At 48.8% G+C, this 17,992-nt stretch overlaps 1 protein-coding gene across 1 annotated transcript in view; it reads right to left on the bottom strand.

Moving 5' to 3' along the window:
• SLC4A11 (solute carrier family 4 member 11) overlaps window positions 1-15,482 on the bottom strand; it is a 123,428-nt gene extending 107,946 nt beyond the window's left edge. Inside the window, exon 1 of the mRNA XM_027705563.1 lies at window positions 15,338-15,482. Coding sequence (XP_027561364.1) covers window positions 15,338-15,359 — 22 coding nt within the window. The 5' untranslated portion in view covers window positions 15,360-15,482. The remainder of the gene's footprint in view (window positions 1-15,337) is intronic.
• Window positions 15,483-17,992: the final 2,510 nt, after the last annotated feature.

The following is a 17,992-nucleotide window of genomic DNA, read 5'->3' as shown; positions in this document are numbered from 1 at the left end:
ACCCCCCCTTCCCTGTCCTTCACTTCTGGGTTTTATTTTTTGGGTGTCCCAGGCTGAAGGTAATGAGGAGACTTCAAAGAGCCACCTACAGAAGTGCTGGCACGCTCCCACCCATTCAGGTGGTTTTCCTCTCACAGACAGGCTGGCTCCTGGCTAGGAATCCTGAGGAAGTAGGTAGAAATGACTGGCATTAAAGCAGAGAGTAAACTCGAGTTTAATTTCCTTCTCTGGGGAGCTCCCACATGCCCTGCCCTTTTCCCAAGCCTCAAGTCCTAGGATGTGGCAAGTCATTACACCCGAAGAGAGCAAAGCCTGTCAGGAGCATAATTCCTTCATTACATTATGTCCTTACTTTTTTTTTTTTTTTCTGGGTGGTCCACATCCACAAGAGCTCGAGCAGTTTGAAATATCCACAAGGATGGGCTTGGAGAAGGAGCCTTGATATAATTTCTGAGCTCTCGGCACCAGAAAACCAGAACTAGGGGTTTCTCTGACAAGGGGTTTCTCTGACAAAGGGAATAAGCCAGTGCACTCCCTTGCAGTGGGGTTTAACACCCACTACAAACATTTGGCCTCTAAAATGAAACCAAACACTCTTGGTAGTCCAAGGGCTTTGCTTCATCACCAATGGAGGAAAAAAAAAAAAAAAGAGAGAAAAGTCATGCATTTTAAATCCTCTGAAAACCTCTAATGTCAGAGAAACTCCAACAGACTGATAGGAAGGAGAGGCAGCTCGATCCAGCTCAGACTGGCCTGCGATTCCTGTTCCCACATCAGAGTATTTTTACACCCTGATAAGCTGGATAAGTTTGATTTCGGAAACATTTTAGTTCCAGAGCTAGAAACAACTCCTCCATTCACAGCGTTTTCTCTGCCCAAGACAGCACCAGGCTCAGATCATTTTGTCTCTGAACACTGAAGCCTGCTGGGAACCAGATAAGTAGCCAGAACTGGGGTCAGAGGTGATATTGTTCCACCAGCTAATGCCTGATGCTGCTGAGAGGAGGGATCCCCCAGGGATCAGGTTTACTGTAACTCCACACAGGTCTAAGCTTTAGGGAAGGAGAGGTACCTTAGGAAAGAGTGATGCCTTTTCTGGAGCAACCCTCCTGCAGAGCAGGAAAAGGTTGACCTTCCATCCCCCTCCCAGGTACCAAATATGATAATTCACAAAAACCACTTCATAAAAAACTCCTACAAGTGTATTTCAGAGAATCACAGACTGGTTTGGGTTGGAAGGGATATTAAAAGACCATCTCATTCCACCCCCTGCCATGGGCAGGGACACCTTCCACTAGCCCAGGTTGCTCCAAGCCCCATCCAACCTGGCCTGGGACACTTGATATATTTGCCTTTATACACAAACACTCCAAGTCCTCATGTTGTACATTATATCAAGCATTAAGTATATTCTATGTTCTTCCCTAAGTATATTAAATGTTATTCCCTAAAACAATGCAAGAACATTAGTTGAGTAATAAAATCCCCCCAGAGCTTCTCACCTCCTTGGGATACAGGCATTCAGCACTCAGCAGATTAGGATGGAGATATTCCATCTCAGTCCACACCGATAAATCAAGTGCTCGTGTTAGTTTTAGCAAGAAATCCTCACTGAGGATTTGCCCTGAGCTTCTCACCCACTTTTCTGTGTCTTCATCACCATTAACTCTCCCCAGGTAACCTGTCTGGACATCACATCCCTGTTTTCCAATTCCCAGCAGCAGAGTGGAGAAGGGATTTCTGTGCTCACCACAGACAGGTTGGTTCTGTTTCAATACCAAAAACCAATTCAGGGTCAGCCTGCCAGGGTTCCAGAAGTGTTTGCACAACACCCTCAGGGCACATGGGGGCATTTTTGGGGTGTCCTGTGCAGGACCAGGGATTGGACTTGGATGATCCTTGGGAGATCCTTTCAACTCAGAATATTCTGCGATTCAAACTGTACCCCAAGCAAGGTGAGACCTGACAGCTCCAGAGCAATTCCAAGTTTCATCCCTTATTGCCCAAGGTACCTCCTCCAGCCCAGAGCAGTTTGGCACAACTTGCAGCTGATTTCAGTCTCTATCAAAGTCATCCCTGCCCAGACCTGGTGTGGGTTGGGTCACGAGACTCCATCCAGCCTCGCTCATTAAAAGGGTTGAAATCATCAAGTACCAACATCCCCATCACACAAAACATTCTGGAGTGCTGAGGGCACCATCCTGGCTGGGTTCAAGGTTATTATCTGGCTTTGTGAAAGATTAAGAGGTTCACCTGGTGCACTTCCCCTGCAAGAAGGGTTGTGATCATCAGAGAGCAACAGAAACTATGAGGAAAGAGTTTAGCAAGGCCTGTGAAAACAGAAGGAACAGCTCAGTAAGGGCAGGAAGAGGGCAGGATGCAGACAGCTCAAGGCTCAGCCCATCTCCTTGCAACATCCACCCAGAGTGAGTGTTCCTGGCCACAAATCCCACACAAACATCCCACTGAGGTTTGGGTTCTGCAGGGAAAGCGAAGGCCTGGAGCACTGGTGCCATCAGCACATTACCTTTGGACACAACAGGAACTGCTGGGCACGGGAATGGTGGGGGGGAAAGGGCATCACCAGGGCTTAAAAACAGCTCCTTCCACTGACCAGTAAATCTGCATCCAGTTTAATAACCTGGATTGGATAACACCTCCCAGCAGATACCCTGACCAGAGCTTTAGTACCAGCCTAGTCTACAGGGAGGCTTCCTAGGGCATCCTCCAAGGTTGGAGACCAAGGATTTGGGGAGTTAAGGTTGGGTCTCTGCAGCACAGGACCCACCCTCTGCCTTCACCTGCATTTCAGCACCTCCAAAAATCCTGCAGCAGTGACATCCACATTGTGGCACAATAACAGTTATCTTTTGCTAGATTTTTAAGAGAAAAAAAAAATCTACATATTTTGTCTTCCTCCCCATCTTGTCCACATTCTTCAGTCTTTTCCCTCATGACCTTTTGCAGGTTGGGCATAACTTTCTATTATTCCCATGATTTGTCTGGGTAAGCCAGAAAACTTCTCCCTGCGCTTCCAGTAACCAGAGGACCCTAAATCCAAGGAAGATCAGATCATACACACCCATCGAGATCTTCAGCAGCACAAACAGAATTAAACAGTGGCCTGGAGGAACACAACCCTGACAGGCTATTTTAGGGAGGTTAAGCAAATTTGGCTCCATAACACAAGTTTATGTTGCACTTCCCTGTGTAAATCATGCCCCAGTAATGACGCTGGAGCACAGTTTAAAGAAGACAGAGTTGATTAAGCAGAGCGCCACAAAACTAAGTAGAAGTTAAATAATTGCCCGGTCATTATCCTGGCGGAATACTTGTGGCCAACACAAAACGTTTCCAAAGGTTTGGTGCTTGGTGAAGCAATTAGCACCTCTGCTCCTGCAAAGGGAGGGGATTTCCGCAGTGATTTCAGCCATCTGGAAGAGGTTTTTTTGTTTTCTGGGAGGCACAAAGCATGGCAGCCCGGAGGAACAGGACAGGGAGCTCTGGGGGAAGCAGCTGAGGTGTTTTGAAGCAGGTAAAGGCTTCCCTTCTACAGGGACAGACACACAGACGTCCTTTCAATCAACCACCCCTGAAAACAGGATGATTGGGAACAGGATCAGGACATGAGAACGAAAAATCCCCCCCAGCCTGTAAAATTCGTACACTTTACAGCCAGGATTTTCATATTCTCTGAGCAAACACCGCCCTCAGGGTGGCATTCCCACTGCCAGGGTGAGATGGGTACTGGAATCCTGGGAAGTGGCTGGGGATACCCGAGATGACCAGGTAGCCCCCAATAGCCAGGAGATCCCAAGGCTGCCAAAACCTCCTCTTAATACTATTACAGTCTTGGAACACAGTTTATTGGCACAGGGAAATGGGAAAGCAACCCTTTTCCTCCTGCATCCCTCGGAGCCAGCTCCTCAGAGCTGGAAGCTCTCCATAAGTTTGAGACCAGCAATTTTTGGGTGGGTTCCAAGTACTTTTCATGAACAGCTCCTGGCCAGTCCAGACTTCTGAGAGCTGGGGATCCCAGCCATGGCCAACTTGGGCTGCTGCCTGTGCACCTGAACCAGGAGTGTGAGTGATGCTGCAGGGGCCAGCCAGCTCTGGAGCTATCCAGGGTATTCCCAAATCCCTCCACCTCCTCCTTTCATCCACTCTGGAGCTCTGCAGGGCAGAGATGCCTCATCCCTAACTGCACTCCCTACCACCTGACCCACCAACTCAAACAAAACAGAAAATGAGAGACACCTTCAGTCACACCAGCTGTGACTTTGGAAGCAGCAAGAGCCAACTCACACTTGGACAAACCTTCCATCTGCTCCACAGAGCCTCTCTTCCCAAGGGGGAGGCAGGGAGACACAAACTAAGCAGATTTCCTATTTCCAGCCTTGTCTCCAGCCTCACCCTCCAAAAAAATCAGTCCTTGTTACCAGCCCTGCCATCCCCACCCCAACTGGGGGAGGCAGAGCAAGGCCACGGGGCCCCTCCAGCACCTCATCACCACCTTTCCTGCTGCTCCATCCTAACCCAGAGGGGCTTTTTCCCCTCTCCACCACAGCAGCCCAAGGCTGGACCGATGCTGCAACAGTTATACGGGGCTGTGGTGCACAGGTCCTCAAAATGTGGAGGGGAAAGGGCTGGCATTCCATGCAGGAAGGCCCGGAAGGAGCTCCGAGGGGAAGCGCTCGCTCGGCAGCTTCCTGGCTCAGCCATCCAGGGAATCTGTTTGTGCTGCCAAGCCCTGGCCAGGGACACCACTGCACTTCACCCCGGCTTCCAGCAGTTCCCCCTGTCCCAGGACAGCCCCAGGGGCAGCAGAAACAAAGCCACAGGAGCAGATGGGAGCACCCAAAAGCAGCTCGTCCTTTCAGCATCTCCTAAGGAAGCACCCCAGGTCCTGCATGGGCTCCCCCTTATCCCCAAGCTTCCCAGAAAAAAGGTTTGGAGGAGATTGAGACAGAGATAAAGCCCAAGTTCAAGAGAGGAATAGGATAACAGGAGCAAAATTTAGGTGCCTTCAGTCCCAGCAGTGCATCTGGATGATTTTTCCTCCTCTTCTCAATGCCCTGTGGCTCATTCCATTCTTGGATAAGCTCAACACCCCCATCCCTGTTCCTTTATTGCCCACAGAGGACAACTGTTGCTTGGACAGAGGTTTTCCTACCAGGAGCATCAGGGAAGAAATCTACAGCTGAGAACAGCACATCCAGCTTAATCTTCCTGCTCATGAGGATGGGGAGGGGAATAATAATAATAAAAATAAAAGAAGTTAAGAGCTCTGCATGAGAAATGCTGTTGTTTATTGCAAAAACAAGTTTGTCTATAAGGCAGATGCCAATTAAGGCTGTCACTTCCGAGTGTCACAATATTCCCAACACAAACACATTCTGCTCACATGTAATTCCTGGAAATACTGCAGTAGCTGGGATGGGAGGAGGCAGGAGGCCCTTGGAGCCTCCTCTCAAGGCTTTCAGCTCTCTGAGCTGAGCCAAAGGCACAGGAAGTAAAAGCATCTGCTGCTTTTAAACATGTATATCACAGAATCAGAGAGTGAACTGGGTTGGAAGGGACCCTAAAGATCATCTCATTCCAACCCCTGCCATGGGCAGGGACACCTTCCACTAGCCCAGGTTGCTCCAAGCCCCATCCAACCTGGCCTTGGACACTTCCACAGATCCAGGGGCAGCCACGGCTTCTCTGGGCAACCTGTGCCAGGGTCTCTCTACCCTCACAGCCAAGAATTGCTTCCTAATTTCCAATCAGAAACACTTTCTATCCATAGTAGACTTTGAGGTGTCAAAGAAAAGCAGTCTGGGTGATCTCTCCCAAAATGTTTTCTAGATCCAAAGAAACCTAAGCAGGTGTGGACAAAAGTACTCTGCAGAAAAGCCCCTGCAGCTAATTCATCTTCAAATTCAATATTCAAATATCAATAATTCAGAACAGCTCTCTGGATTTGCCTCAATTTCTGTAGCCCAACAGCACAGCACTAAGCTGACCTTGGAGAAGGGATTTGGGGTTGACCCTGACTGGATTCCAGGTGCCCACCTAAGCAGCTTTCTCACTCCCCTCCTCAGCTTGGCAAGAGAAAATACAACAAAAGGCTCCTGGGTCGAGATCGGGGCAGGGAGGGATCACTCACCAGTTCCTGTCACGGGCAAAACCAGACCTGACTTAGGGAAATGAGTTCATTTATGACCAATTAAATCAGAGTGGGGCAATTAGAAGTAAAAACCAAATCTTAAAAGCACCTTTCCCCCCCCACCCCTCCCTTCTTCCTGGGCTCAGCTGGTTCCATTTTGGAGCCAGGGGAAGCTTCCAGCAGCTTCTCCCAGAAGCCACCAACCCCTGTAGCTCCCCCCACTCCCAAAACCTCAGCACCCAAACCCAGGACAAGCCTTTCCCTCATCTCCTCAAGGGCAAAGGACACCGGGGCCACACCACCACTGCTGGTGACAGCCCTGCCTCTGGATGGGTCCTCACCCACCTCTCCTGGCACTTCCCTCCTCCAGCTGGAGCCAAACAAAAGCCAGCTGGTTATTTCCCTCTTGGTGAGGTCTCCAAGGGAAACCAGGAGGTTCTCAGACAACCCAAGACTGGGTTTTTTTTCTAGTGGTAGGAACCAACAGTTTGGCTCCCTCACTTTTTTCCAGGGATGGGGACCCTGGGCATGTAAAACCCCTGTGACCCCCCCCAACATCCAGGGCCACGGGTTGCCCATCAGCACAAAACACAGGGCACAGAGGTGGCCTGAAGAGACAGGGACCCCCTGCCCACTCCATCCTGGCACACAGATCCCTGCTCCTGGGATGGTGACCAGGGTAATTTCAGCAGGAAACTGCACTTTAATGCAGTTTGCAGCGAGGCCACGCTCTACAAAACATCTTGAATTTGTCAAAGTGGACTTTGCTTACATCCAAAAAGACCCCCCAGGACAGGAGAAGAGTTTTTCTCCTTAGGGACAGGCACTCTGCAAAAACCACCAGGAGAGCCACCATTTAGCAAATGGGTTTTTATGGTGCACTCAGGGCAGTGATTCTGCCGAGCCAGGCTGGTTTTGTGCTGCAAACTTAACTCCTCCACACAAAAGAGGGAGCACCGAGTGGGTCATGGCTTCCTCCTGGGAAGTCACTTAACAGGAAAGGAAGCCCCAGCAGAACGCAGAGCACAGCATGTCCTGCTTTGTCCTGCACCCTGGGATTCCTGTCCTGCACATCTTGAATTGACTGAGCTGTAGAGTTCTGCTTTTTCTCCCGAAAGAACATTTTGGAGGGCTGACATCCCCCAGCACGAGCACCTCGGAGCGTCAGAGGCTTTTCTGGACATGGAGTGTTTGTACAGATGGAAGAGCCAAGGGCAGCACAAGGAAGGAAACCAACCACCAGGCCAACAAAATGAAGTCCAGGATAGGTACAGAACCATTTATGCTGGAGAAGACCTCCAACATCAAGTCCAGCCTTTAACCCTCTGGTACATATGGTCTGCCCTGCTCAGTGCTGCCCAACATCCCTCTCTTGGGCTTGGCCATGACATCTTTTGTTCCACAGCAAAGCCCCCTGTGGGATGACACACGGGATTCAGCCCTTGCAGCCTCGCCAGCCTCACACATCATTATCACAACCACTTCTCACGCCACCCCTGCACCACCTTAGCCTACAGGCTTGCAGCACAATTTGGCCTTCAAACCCATAATCAGGACTAAAAAGCCCTCTGAAGTGGTCCTGAACTCCTGCCCTTTTGGGTTGGGGATGGATAAATCCGAGTTTGTTTTCACACACTCCCAGTTAAAAGCCCCTCAGATGTGAAACTGGACATTTAGCCAAGAAGAGTTGCCTGAGCCCCAAGTTCAAAAGACTCTCAGATCTGCTATAAATTGCCGAGCTGTGTCTCCAGGGAGAGAGTCTGGAGAGATTAAACACTCAGTGCCTCAGAAAAAGATAAATTTGGTCTCCAGTTTTAACATGGGGTGTCATCCCAGGGGTTAATTTTAGATTTTTAATAGGCAGAAATTACTCACATGGCAGACTTCTCGGGCAGGGGGGGTTTGCAGACACAGACCTATCTTGCAATCCAGCCCGACTTCTGCAGCGCTTTAAACTTAAGAAGCTTTGATTTCAAAGACTTGTTTTGCATTTTTTCATCTCCGAGTTCATCTGGTTTGAAAGAAGCACCAGGGCCAGAGAAGATGGAAGGAATGCTTCAGGCTCAAACATCCCGGTGCATTCATTAAGTGGAGGCTCATCAAGATGTGCCACTGCAGAGAGTTCATCCCTCAAACGCTGGGAAGGGGATGCCCTGTGACAGAAAACTCAAAAACTCTTCCTTCCTGCAGTTTTCCTCCCTCATTTTGCAGGCAAAGGGGGCTCACAGAGCATCCCAAAGCCACACCAGCACTGCCAGGGGAGAGGGAAAAAGGGAACCCCCCTCTGCCCTGCAACATCACAGCACCTACAGTGCACAGGTCACGAGGTTCATCTCTTCTCCCCCAGCTTCCCAGACAGCCATAGAGTCCCTGAAGCTGGAAAAGCCCTCCAAGATCGAGTCCAACCATTCCCCAGCACTGCCAAGGCCACCACTGACCCATGTCCCCAAGTGCCACATCCACAGGGCTTTGAAATCCCTCCAGGGATGGGGACTCCACCCCTGCCCTGGGCAGCTGTGCCAGGGCTGGACAACCCTTTGGGTGAAGGAAATTTCCTTAATATCCAACTTAAACCTCCCCTGGGGCATCTTGAGGCCGTTTCCTCTTGTCCTGTCACTTGTTACCTGGGAGAAGAGCCCGACCCCCACCTGGCTCCATCCTCCTGTCAGAAATCCATCCATACTGTTCAAGAGGAAAGCCCCAGATGTCCAGGGACACCCAGGGAAGGGCTGATTTCAGTGGATCAGGCTGGTTTTGCTCAGCAGATTCCAGCTGCAGAGACCCAAAGGCTCAGCTGCCCACAGGGGATTTCAGCTACCTGAGAGAGGTTATTTGGAGTGCCATGTAATGGAGATATGACCTTACCCCGAGGGGGCCCTTCAGTTAAATTTAATTTTAAATGCTCACATGATACCAGTGCATCTGTATTAAGATAATACCTGGTAACATAAGCAGAGATTAGAATGGTGTGGTCACTAGTGGCCATTTAACACAAACCTCACTAACCCCACCACACCCTAATAATTAAACCCCACGTTTCCTAATTTTGGGAGATTTTTTTACCTCAGATATCAGTCACCAGAGCAACTAGAATGGTTTTACCTTCCCACTTCTAAACCCAGCATTATGGAGAGACCTCCAGGGAGTCACAGAGCTTGTTTTAGGCAGACAGAAGAATTGGTGCCCATAAACCTTTTCCCACTGAGGGTATCCCTGGACCTGCATCCGAGTGCTCCAGGTTATGCCCAGTTTGTGCAGAATTCACTAAGGTACTAGAGGTATTAAAGTTGGGGTTTTTTTTCCCCTCTCCCCTCTCATCAGGAGCAAAAGTAGACTTGTAAATAGTTCAGCTTACCATGCAGCACTAGTTATTTTCTAAGAGGTTTTTGGGCAAAACAGGGTGGGTGTTAACTTTTTTAATCCCCTGCTCTGCTTTTGCCAGCGCCTGGATAGAGAAGGATGTTTATATTTGTTCATAGTAAGACAGCAAACAAAAAAAAAACCCAATAAACAACCACCACAGATTAATTTTTAAGCTGTCAGTGCCAGATTGGCTTTAGCTGGACTCTAGATGCAGCTAAAACCACATGTTTTAGCAGAAGTTGTATTTGGAGCTGCTCTTCCATGAGGTCATCCAGCCTTGTGTCAGGGAGAGCAGACCCTGTCATGTCACCTCAGAAGTAACTCTGGGAGAGGAACTGCTGCCTGACTTGTCACCCTGGGGCACAAGGTTGCTCTTTCTCACATCAGGGAGGTAAAGAACAACACTCTTGGTTTTTAATTCACTCAAGCAGCAGCTAATGCTTCAAAACCCTCCAAACCCCCTCAGAAGTGAAAAGCAGGGCCAAACTCCCGGTGCTGCTCTTCAAAACACTGTTTTTTCAAGATTCCCCTCAATTCTCTCACACCAACCTGCACAGTTTTAACTAAAAGCTGCAATTAAATAAGAACCCACAGGTCCAAGGCTCTCTAAGGGTTACAGGGGATGTGAATGCATAGCTAGTTTAATATTCAGTGTTTAAAAGCAGAGCTCATTAAATGAGCATCACACACATCCCCCCACCCCACATCTGCCTGCAGTCACTGGAGCCATTCTGTTGCTTGTTCTCCAAATTCATATTTCATGCTGCAAGTGGTGGTGGAGCAATGATCCAAACAAGCAAATAAACTCCAATTCTTCTCCAAGACACAACCAACCCGCCTCCCTGGGTGCATGTTTGAATATCAGACCAGCCTGTCCTTTAAGGCTCCTCCAAAAACATGTCACACACACGTTCCCTCAGCTGCAGAGTCGGGGAGACCAAGTGACTGTGGTGTGCTCGTGACATTTGAACACCCTCCAGCTCGTTTTTGTCTGCGTGTGGACTTCGAGGCAGGGTCAGGGCTACACAAACAGACCTTTTCTCCTCCAAGAACCTTTGCAGGACCTAAGTCACCCCTTCCAGCATTTCTGACAGAAGGCAACACATCCAGCAGCAACCTGGCTGTTCACAGGGCATGGGAGGACAACTCTGTTGCCTGGAGAAGAGAAGGCTCCAGGGAGAACTTTTAGCAGCCTTCCAGTACCTAAAGGGGCTCCAAGAGAGCTGGAGAGGGATTTTGGAAAAGGACATGGAGTGACAGGACAAGGGGGAATGGATTCAAACTGACAGAGAGTAGATTTAGATTGGGTATTGGGAAGGAATTCCTGGCTGTGAGGGTGGGGAGGCCCTGGCCCAGGTTGGGCAGAGAAGCTGTGGCTGCCCCTGGATCCCTGGAAGTGTCCAAGGCCAGGCTGGATGGGGCTTGGAGCAACCTGGGCTAGTGGAAGGTGTCCCTGCCCATGGCAGGGAGGTGGAATGAGATGATCCTTAAGGTCCCTTCCAACACAAACTATTCCATGATAAGATTGAGGCATTTGGTTTCTTGATGCTCTGTGCACAGACTGATTTGCACCAGAGCTCTCTCCTATTTCCTTTTGAAGGTGAAAGCAAAGCTATTCCTATTTTTAAGGAATTAAACATTTTCCTAAGAGGCTCAGCTTCCAAGTGGTTTGTTTTCAGAGTCAAGTATTCCTGGCAAACACTATCCCAGCTCTTACAGCTACTGATTTACATCAGGGACATCCTAATTATCCAGCCTCCCAGGTGAGGTGCTTGTATATCAACAGAAGGACACCACAAACAGATGCCTGTATATATTAAAAAAAAATCTAGATAAATAAGCAACCCACCCCCCTTGAAGGTGGAAAGTGGAGAGGGCAAAAGTTATTTTGGAGACAGTGAAGTAAAATATGGGAGACTTGTGACACACAGGGCACCCTGGAAGAGTTGAACAAGAGGGTTTTTGGGGCATTTGGTGATGAAGATTAAGCCACACCAAGCTCAGGCTGACAGTCAGCTGCACACACCAGAGGCAGATCTTTAGTTCTGCAGGGAAGTGACAACTTATTGATGCATCTGACAGCAGGAAAGGAGCTCAAGTCCTACTTCCAGCTAATAGCAACTAGAGGAAAAAGCAGAGGGAATTACAGTGCTGTGGTACCGCCACAAAAATCAGCAGTGGGAACAATGTACACTTGAGATGTGCAAGTATCGACACAAAGACACCAGAATTAATGATCAATGTGGTTTTCAGCTTGCTGGAGCAGCTGAAAATGCAGTGTTTTCCAAGAGGGGAAGGGATTAACCAAGCTAACAAGGCATCAGCTGAGAAAAAAGGGGTAAAGTCATGGCAACAAAGACAAAACAAACACAAGATGTGCAGTTGCTGCTCAGACTTTCCTTCCTTCAGGAGAAAGGAGCTGTCACCCACAAGTACACAGAGCTGAGGAACTGGTGAGGGTGCCAGTTCAGCTGAAACCCTTGGAATTGAAAGAAATCTCTTCTTCCCCTCTGCCAAAGGAGGTTTGCTTAAGGGAAAAAAACCCACAACACAAACCCTCTTTGCTTGTTTAAAAAATCAACTTGAGCAAGACAGAAATCAACCTCACACAACTCCTGCCTTTGTATTTTTACTAATTCTGGTTATAAAGCCTTTTCTGCTGGGAGAAGGATCCACAGAGAGTGGATACATCCCTTCCCTGTAGTGCATTTCTCAGTCTCTGGTACAGCATGTACTGTTTAGAATATCCACACAGAAGAAGTGAGACAAAAGCTCCAGCTGAAAATTACTCAAGGAATAGTTGTGTTAACAGAAACCTGCCCCAGAGAATCAGTGCTCATCATTCCAAGCTTCCTGTGCCTGTGCTGGTCTCCTTCCTCCATCTCTGTGTCACACTTGGGCCCCATAACTCTCTGCCAGACCCCCAAGCCTGGACTATTTCAGGTAGTGAATGACTCAAATACCAAAGCATCACATTCTTTTCCTGCCAATAGCCAGAAGTCTGATTTCCTAACAGTTACAGCAGAATTTAATGCACACTTTGAGTGCTTTTGAGGTAGAAAGTGTTATTTAAGTGCCATCATAAAGTACTCCAAAAAAAAAAAGCCAATTAAAAATAAAAGCTCAGGCAATTCAGCAGGGAAAATAATTTAAGCTTTTCATCAGGAAAGGGTCTCACTTCCAAGTGCCTTTCCAGCACCACCTCTGTGAAGTTTTCATCCCCTGATCATCAGGATGGGAGTCACACATACATTTAAACTAAATGTGGTGGGGGGCAACACCATGGGGCTTTTCATGGCTCTTCAGTCAGCCTAGAAGATCCTCATTACCAGAAACAAAAAGGAAAACAAAAAACCAACAACTGGAAAAAAGCCTCTAACTTGTCAGAAACAAGTATTTAATGCTTTGGAGTTACCTTTATTCAGGTTCACGGTTTCTCTGCTCTGTGTTAACAAAATCAATAAATAAAGATCAGCAACAGAATCCTGTTGTTGCTGATAAAAATTCAGTGCTCCAGATTTCTCTGAAATCTGTGATGTGAGGACAACCCTTGCACTGCCTGGCCAGCTGAAGTGCTCACCAGTTTCTAGGCACTGAACAGCATCTTCAGTAAACAAGACCTGGTCTCCTCCAACCTGGAATTTTTCACCTTGATGTCGAGTCTGCCTGTACATAAAGGCAAGTCCTCAACTCTTTCAGCACAGAAGGTGAAGCCTTTCTATGTTTCTAGTGATGGCAGCACACACAAACTGCCAAAAAACCCCACCATCTTCAAGGGTACAAAATGTACCATTGGCTTTTGAAAGTCAGAGGTGATGAAAAAATAAATTTAAAAAAAATAAACCTCACCAATGCTTTCTAGCCTCTAATGGGAAATGGAAATATTATGGCTTGGAGAAAATACCCTTTTTTTATCCTTTTTCTCCTGCTTGCTTCCCCATCCCACACTGACAGCAGCCCCTTCAGGTGGTCAGGATGAAATCAAAACCAAGGAGTGCATTTCTCTGGATGCTCCCAAGGTGTGGGTGATACCTGGAGCAGCCACGACTTGGATGTGCTCTCCCTGTGCTCATTCCTGCCCTTCCTTGGTCCCTTCATGAACCTACCCCAGCTCCAGAGGACCCTGCAGAGCAAAGTCTCATCCCCTGCCCCAGAGCACATCGTGACAGGAGAACAGAACTTGGGCTGTAGGTCCACAAAGTGGGGGAAGTGACCACTTGAGTTTCACCCCAGGTCACACCTGATCCAGGCATGTGCTCCTCCAGCTCCAAGGCTATTTTTCAGGAGTGAGTGAGCAGGAGAACTGGCTATTTTCCTTGTTAATGCCATTTCTTGTTACCATGGAGCTCTGCGGGGAGTTCAGTGCTGCTCGCCCACGCCAGGCACTGAGGAACATCAGCACAAGCAAGACCCTTCGAGGACTTCTCAGGGAGATGCTCAGCCCACCCAAGATGCCAAGAGCAATTTAAAAAGTCTCCAACAACAAGTGCAGCTTGATTTTGAAGCAGCCAGGGGTGGAGGGGGGAAGCTGGTGGTCAGCTTTGTCCATCTCAAAGCTTGGCACCCACGTTCACATTAAACACTCAGCTGCTTTTAGGGCTCAGAGCACGAGAAGCTTGGACAGTAGAGGAAGGCAAAATATATATATATCATATATAATGATGCACATAAGTGGAGGTGTAGGGTTTCAGCTTGAGATAGCAGATACTCTGACTACCACACCCAAGCAGCCAAAATTTTGGAGGAACAGTTTTTCTGATGGAAACAGAAGCAGCTAAATCGACATAAGACTTGAGGCAATCTTAACAGACACAGATCAACCACTAGAATTCATCTTCCCTACTGCAAAAACCAATGCCCAGGCCCTGCTGGGAGCACCATGCCTTGATTGCCAGCATAATTCAGAACCTGAGAGCATAATTCAGGCCTGGAAAAAAGTTCTCTAGAGGTGTTGTACAGGAAGGATTACTCATGTGACACTTTTCCAGGAGGGAAACAGGAGGGCAGAAAGCCCTGGCAGAGAAGGGCAGAGGTCCCTCTGCTCCAGTACCAGAGATGTGGCAGGAAAAAGGCAGCAAGGAAGAAGAGGAACCTCTGTAAGTTGAGCATCACAACTGTTCTTGCTTCATTCTTTCCTGTCCAGGATGAAGGATAGCAAGGAACCTCCAGTGCCTGTTGGGTGTTTGGGCTGCAGAAGTTACCAACCTGCTACAGACCTGACACAAATGATGGGCAAAACAATGAAAAAAATGAGATCACAGAATGATTTGGTTGGAAGGGACCTTAAGAATCATCTCATTCCAATGCCCTGCCATGGGCAGGGACACCTTCCACTAGCCCAGGTTGCTCCAAGCCCCGTCCAACCTGGCCTTGGACACTTCCAGGGATCCAGGGGCAGCCACAGCTTCACTGGACAACCTGTGCCAGGGCCTCACCACCCTCATTGTAAAGAATTTCTCCCCAGTATCCCATCTAACCCTGCCCTCTACCAGTTTGAATCCATTTCCCCTTGTCCTGTCCCCCATCCCTTGTCCAAATACCCTCTCCAGCTTTCTCGGAGCTCCTTTAGGTACTGGAAAGCTGTCAGTGCCTTCTGGAACACTTCAAAAAACTACCAAAGCCCGCCATGAAGCCTCAAGGAACAGACCATAACCTGGGCAGCCAGGCAGGAAAAAAAGCCTGTAACGCTCTGCACGTCTTTCCCACCCCCAGCCCCCAAAACTGGGAGAGCACAGCCCCCTTCCAAGAGAGCTGCTGAACACACAGGCACTTGGGCTGTCACAGAGCTCACACCCCCTGTCAGAGCAGACAAACACCACTGACCTCTCACAGGAAACATCTCCATGGCAAGGCACGGGCTGGAGCAGGGCAGAGGAACACACCGAGACTGCTGGTGACACCGAGGCCAAGGAGCAAGTCCTGAGAACCCAGACACTGGCACCACATTGATAAAACCTCACTCAAGAAAAAAAAAAAACCCCAGTGAAGTCAGCCAGCTCCAGCCTTCCATTTAAAGAACCACTACATCAACACCAGGCTCATTCCTTAAGACACAGACAGTAGGAGATGAAGTTTTTAAGAAGTTGTTGAATCACACCCATTCTTAAAAATAAATCAACCATTAAAAGCCACGCTGCTTTAGAGATACGTCTCCCTCATTGTCCTAATTACAAAGTTGGCCGAATGCAGCTCTTTGAAAAAAATGAAACACGGCCCTTGTCGTGCTGTTTCAGCAGGGTGGTGTGTCAGAGGAAGTCCTCCAGCAGACAATGTTCTTTCAGGGCCTGATTGTATATCTAAGGGAGGGCCACATGGCCCATGACCCCAGAAAGGCATCCATTAAGGAGAATTGACTCTGGAGCACACAATCGCTTCCATTTGTCTTTTGTGCTATTGTGGTGGGCTCGAGAATACTGGGCTGTTTCAACGGGAGTGACGTGGGGTCTGTGGAGGGCTGCAGTGAGGCAAAGCCTGAATTCTGAATTAAATCCCCCGTGTTCTTACGGGAGCTCGGCAGGACTCGAGTTATATTTTACTCCTGAAGACTTTTTCAAAGAGATAACCTTCCTCCCGAGCCTGCATCTCGGGACAGGATTATCAAGGCTGCCTAACCCTTCCCACTTCTGTTTTCAGTTGCTTATAAATTCACCAAGTGCTGGCTGTTCAGGATGGAGGTTCACATGCCAGCCGGGTCTGCCTGGGGCACAGTTGTTTTGGAACATGTGAATTCAACTGCTTCTCAGAAAGCAGCATGGGAATAAACACATTGTTTTGTTCAATTTCTGGTGGCTTTTTTTTTTGGTGGTTGTTGTTGTTTTTTTTTTTTGAAAAGCCTTGGACCCCATGATTTAAGACCAGGGACTCTAATGAAGCGAGGGACAGCTTTGTGTGTCAAATTTCATTTTTGTCATCGCCGAAAATCCGGGCAAATTATAAAAGCCTTTGGAGGGGAGGAGGAAAAAAAAGCGACTAAATTGCATATGCTCAACAGCCCTTAAGACTTTAGGATTTAAGACCTCGAGGGTTTCGGCTTTGCAGAGGGAAATTGGGAGCAGGTATGGGGCAAGCAGGAGGGAATGAGCAGGAGGCAGCAAAAAAAAGCAGGGAAAATAGGCAACAGCAGGAGATACACCGAGAGAATTGGTGACTGAAAGAGGTTCAAAAGCCAGGCTTGAAGCTGGTAGGGCCAGAGTAGCAACTTGGGAACGCCAAGGAGTTGTAAATAAGGGGCAACGTCAAGACAAAGGTGGCAAGAAGTCCCCTACTGGCTCCATAACCAACCCAAGAATCATGGAATGGTTTGGATTGGAAGGGACCTTAAAGACAATCTCGTTCCAACCCCCTGCCATCATCAGGGAGACCTTTCATGAGGCCAGGTTGCTCAAAGCCACATCCGACATTCCTTTCTCTATCATAGGGGGGTTGGGGGGGAATCTTTATTTCCCTCATCCTCCTTGTCAGGAGAGATACTGGTCAAACTCTTATTTTGCATGGCTAGTTCCGCTCAACTGGAAGAGCCCTTTGCTGTTGGAGGCCGTTAATTTATGGAGCAGGATCCGCCCAGCAGCCCTGGGAACACAGACCCACTGATGGACAGCAATGACCCCAGAGGCACAGTGAGAAACACTTTCCCAGTGGCAGGCAGGGATTAGCCTCTGCAAGTTGTTCTTATTTTGAGAGCGAGAGAGAGAGAGAGAGAGCATAAGGCAGCGTTTAATTATTGCTCCATAAAACAGAAAGCATTAATTCCATTATCCCGCGCTCCCGAGCGCTCGCCTTTGTGGCCTGAGCGCCTCCGACAATTTGGCATCAAGATGAGTGTTGGGTGTTATGTTCCAGGGAAAACAGAGCCCAAACAGCAGCTTTGCAAAGCCTTGCTCAACATTTGTCTAACCCTGGTGTCTGGGGATTGTGCAGTTTTCCTTCACGCTTTGGGAGCAGAGGTGGGAGAGCGTGAGCTGCGGTCACGAGGTCAGCAAGGGATGGTTCCACCAACACGGGCAGGGATTGCTCCACAGATTTCCTCTTGGGAGGCAAAGACCTATTGGAGCAAGTCCAGAGGAGGCACCAAGATGATCAGAGGGATGGAGCAGCTCTGCTGGGAGGAAAGGCTGGGAGAGTTGGGATTGTTCAGCTTGGAGAAGAGAAGGCTCTGGAGTGACCTAATTGTGGCCTTCCAGGACCTCAAGGAGCTACAGGAAAGATGGAGAGAGACTATTGACAAGGGATGGAGTGACAGGACAAGGGGGGATGGCTTCACACTGCCAGAGGGCAGGGATAGATGGGATATTGGGAAGGAATTCCAGGCTGTGAGGGTGGGGAGGCCCTGGCACAGGTTGCCCAGAGAAGCTGTGGCTGCCCCTGGATCCCTGGAAGTGTCCAAGGCCAGGTTGGACGGGGCTTGGAGCAACCTGGGCTAGTGGAAGGTGACCCTGCCCATGGCAGGGGGTGGAATTGGATGAGCTTTACAATCCCTTC

Source organism: Neopelma chrysocephalum, unplaced genomic scaffold, assembly GCF_003984885.1.
Source record: "Neopelma chrysocephalum unplaced genomic scaffold, ASM398488v2 Primary Assembly neopelma1_345, whole genome shotgun sequence".
Lineage (NCBI taxonomy): Eukaryota > Metazoa > Chordata > Aves > Passeriformes > Pipridae > Neopelma > Neopelma chrysocephalum.
The sequence above is the reverse complement of the archived record's forward strand: the minus strand, read 5'-3'. Positions and strand labels throughout refer to the sequence as shown.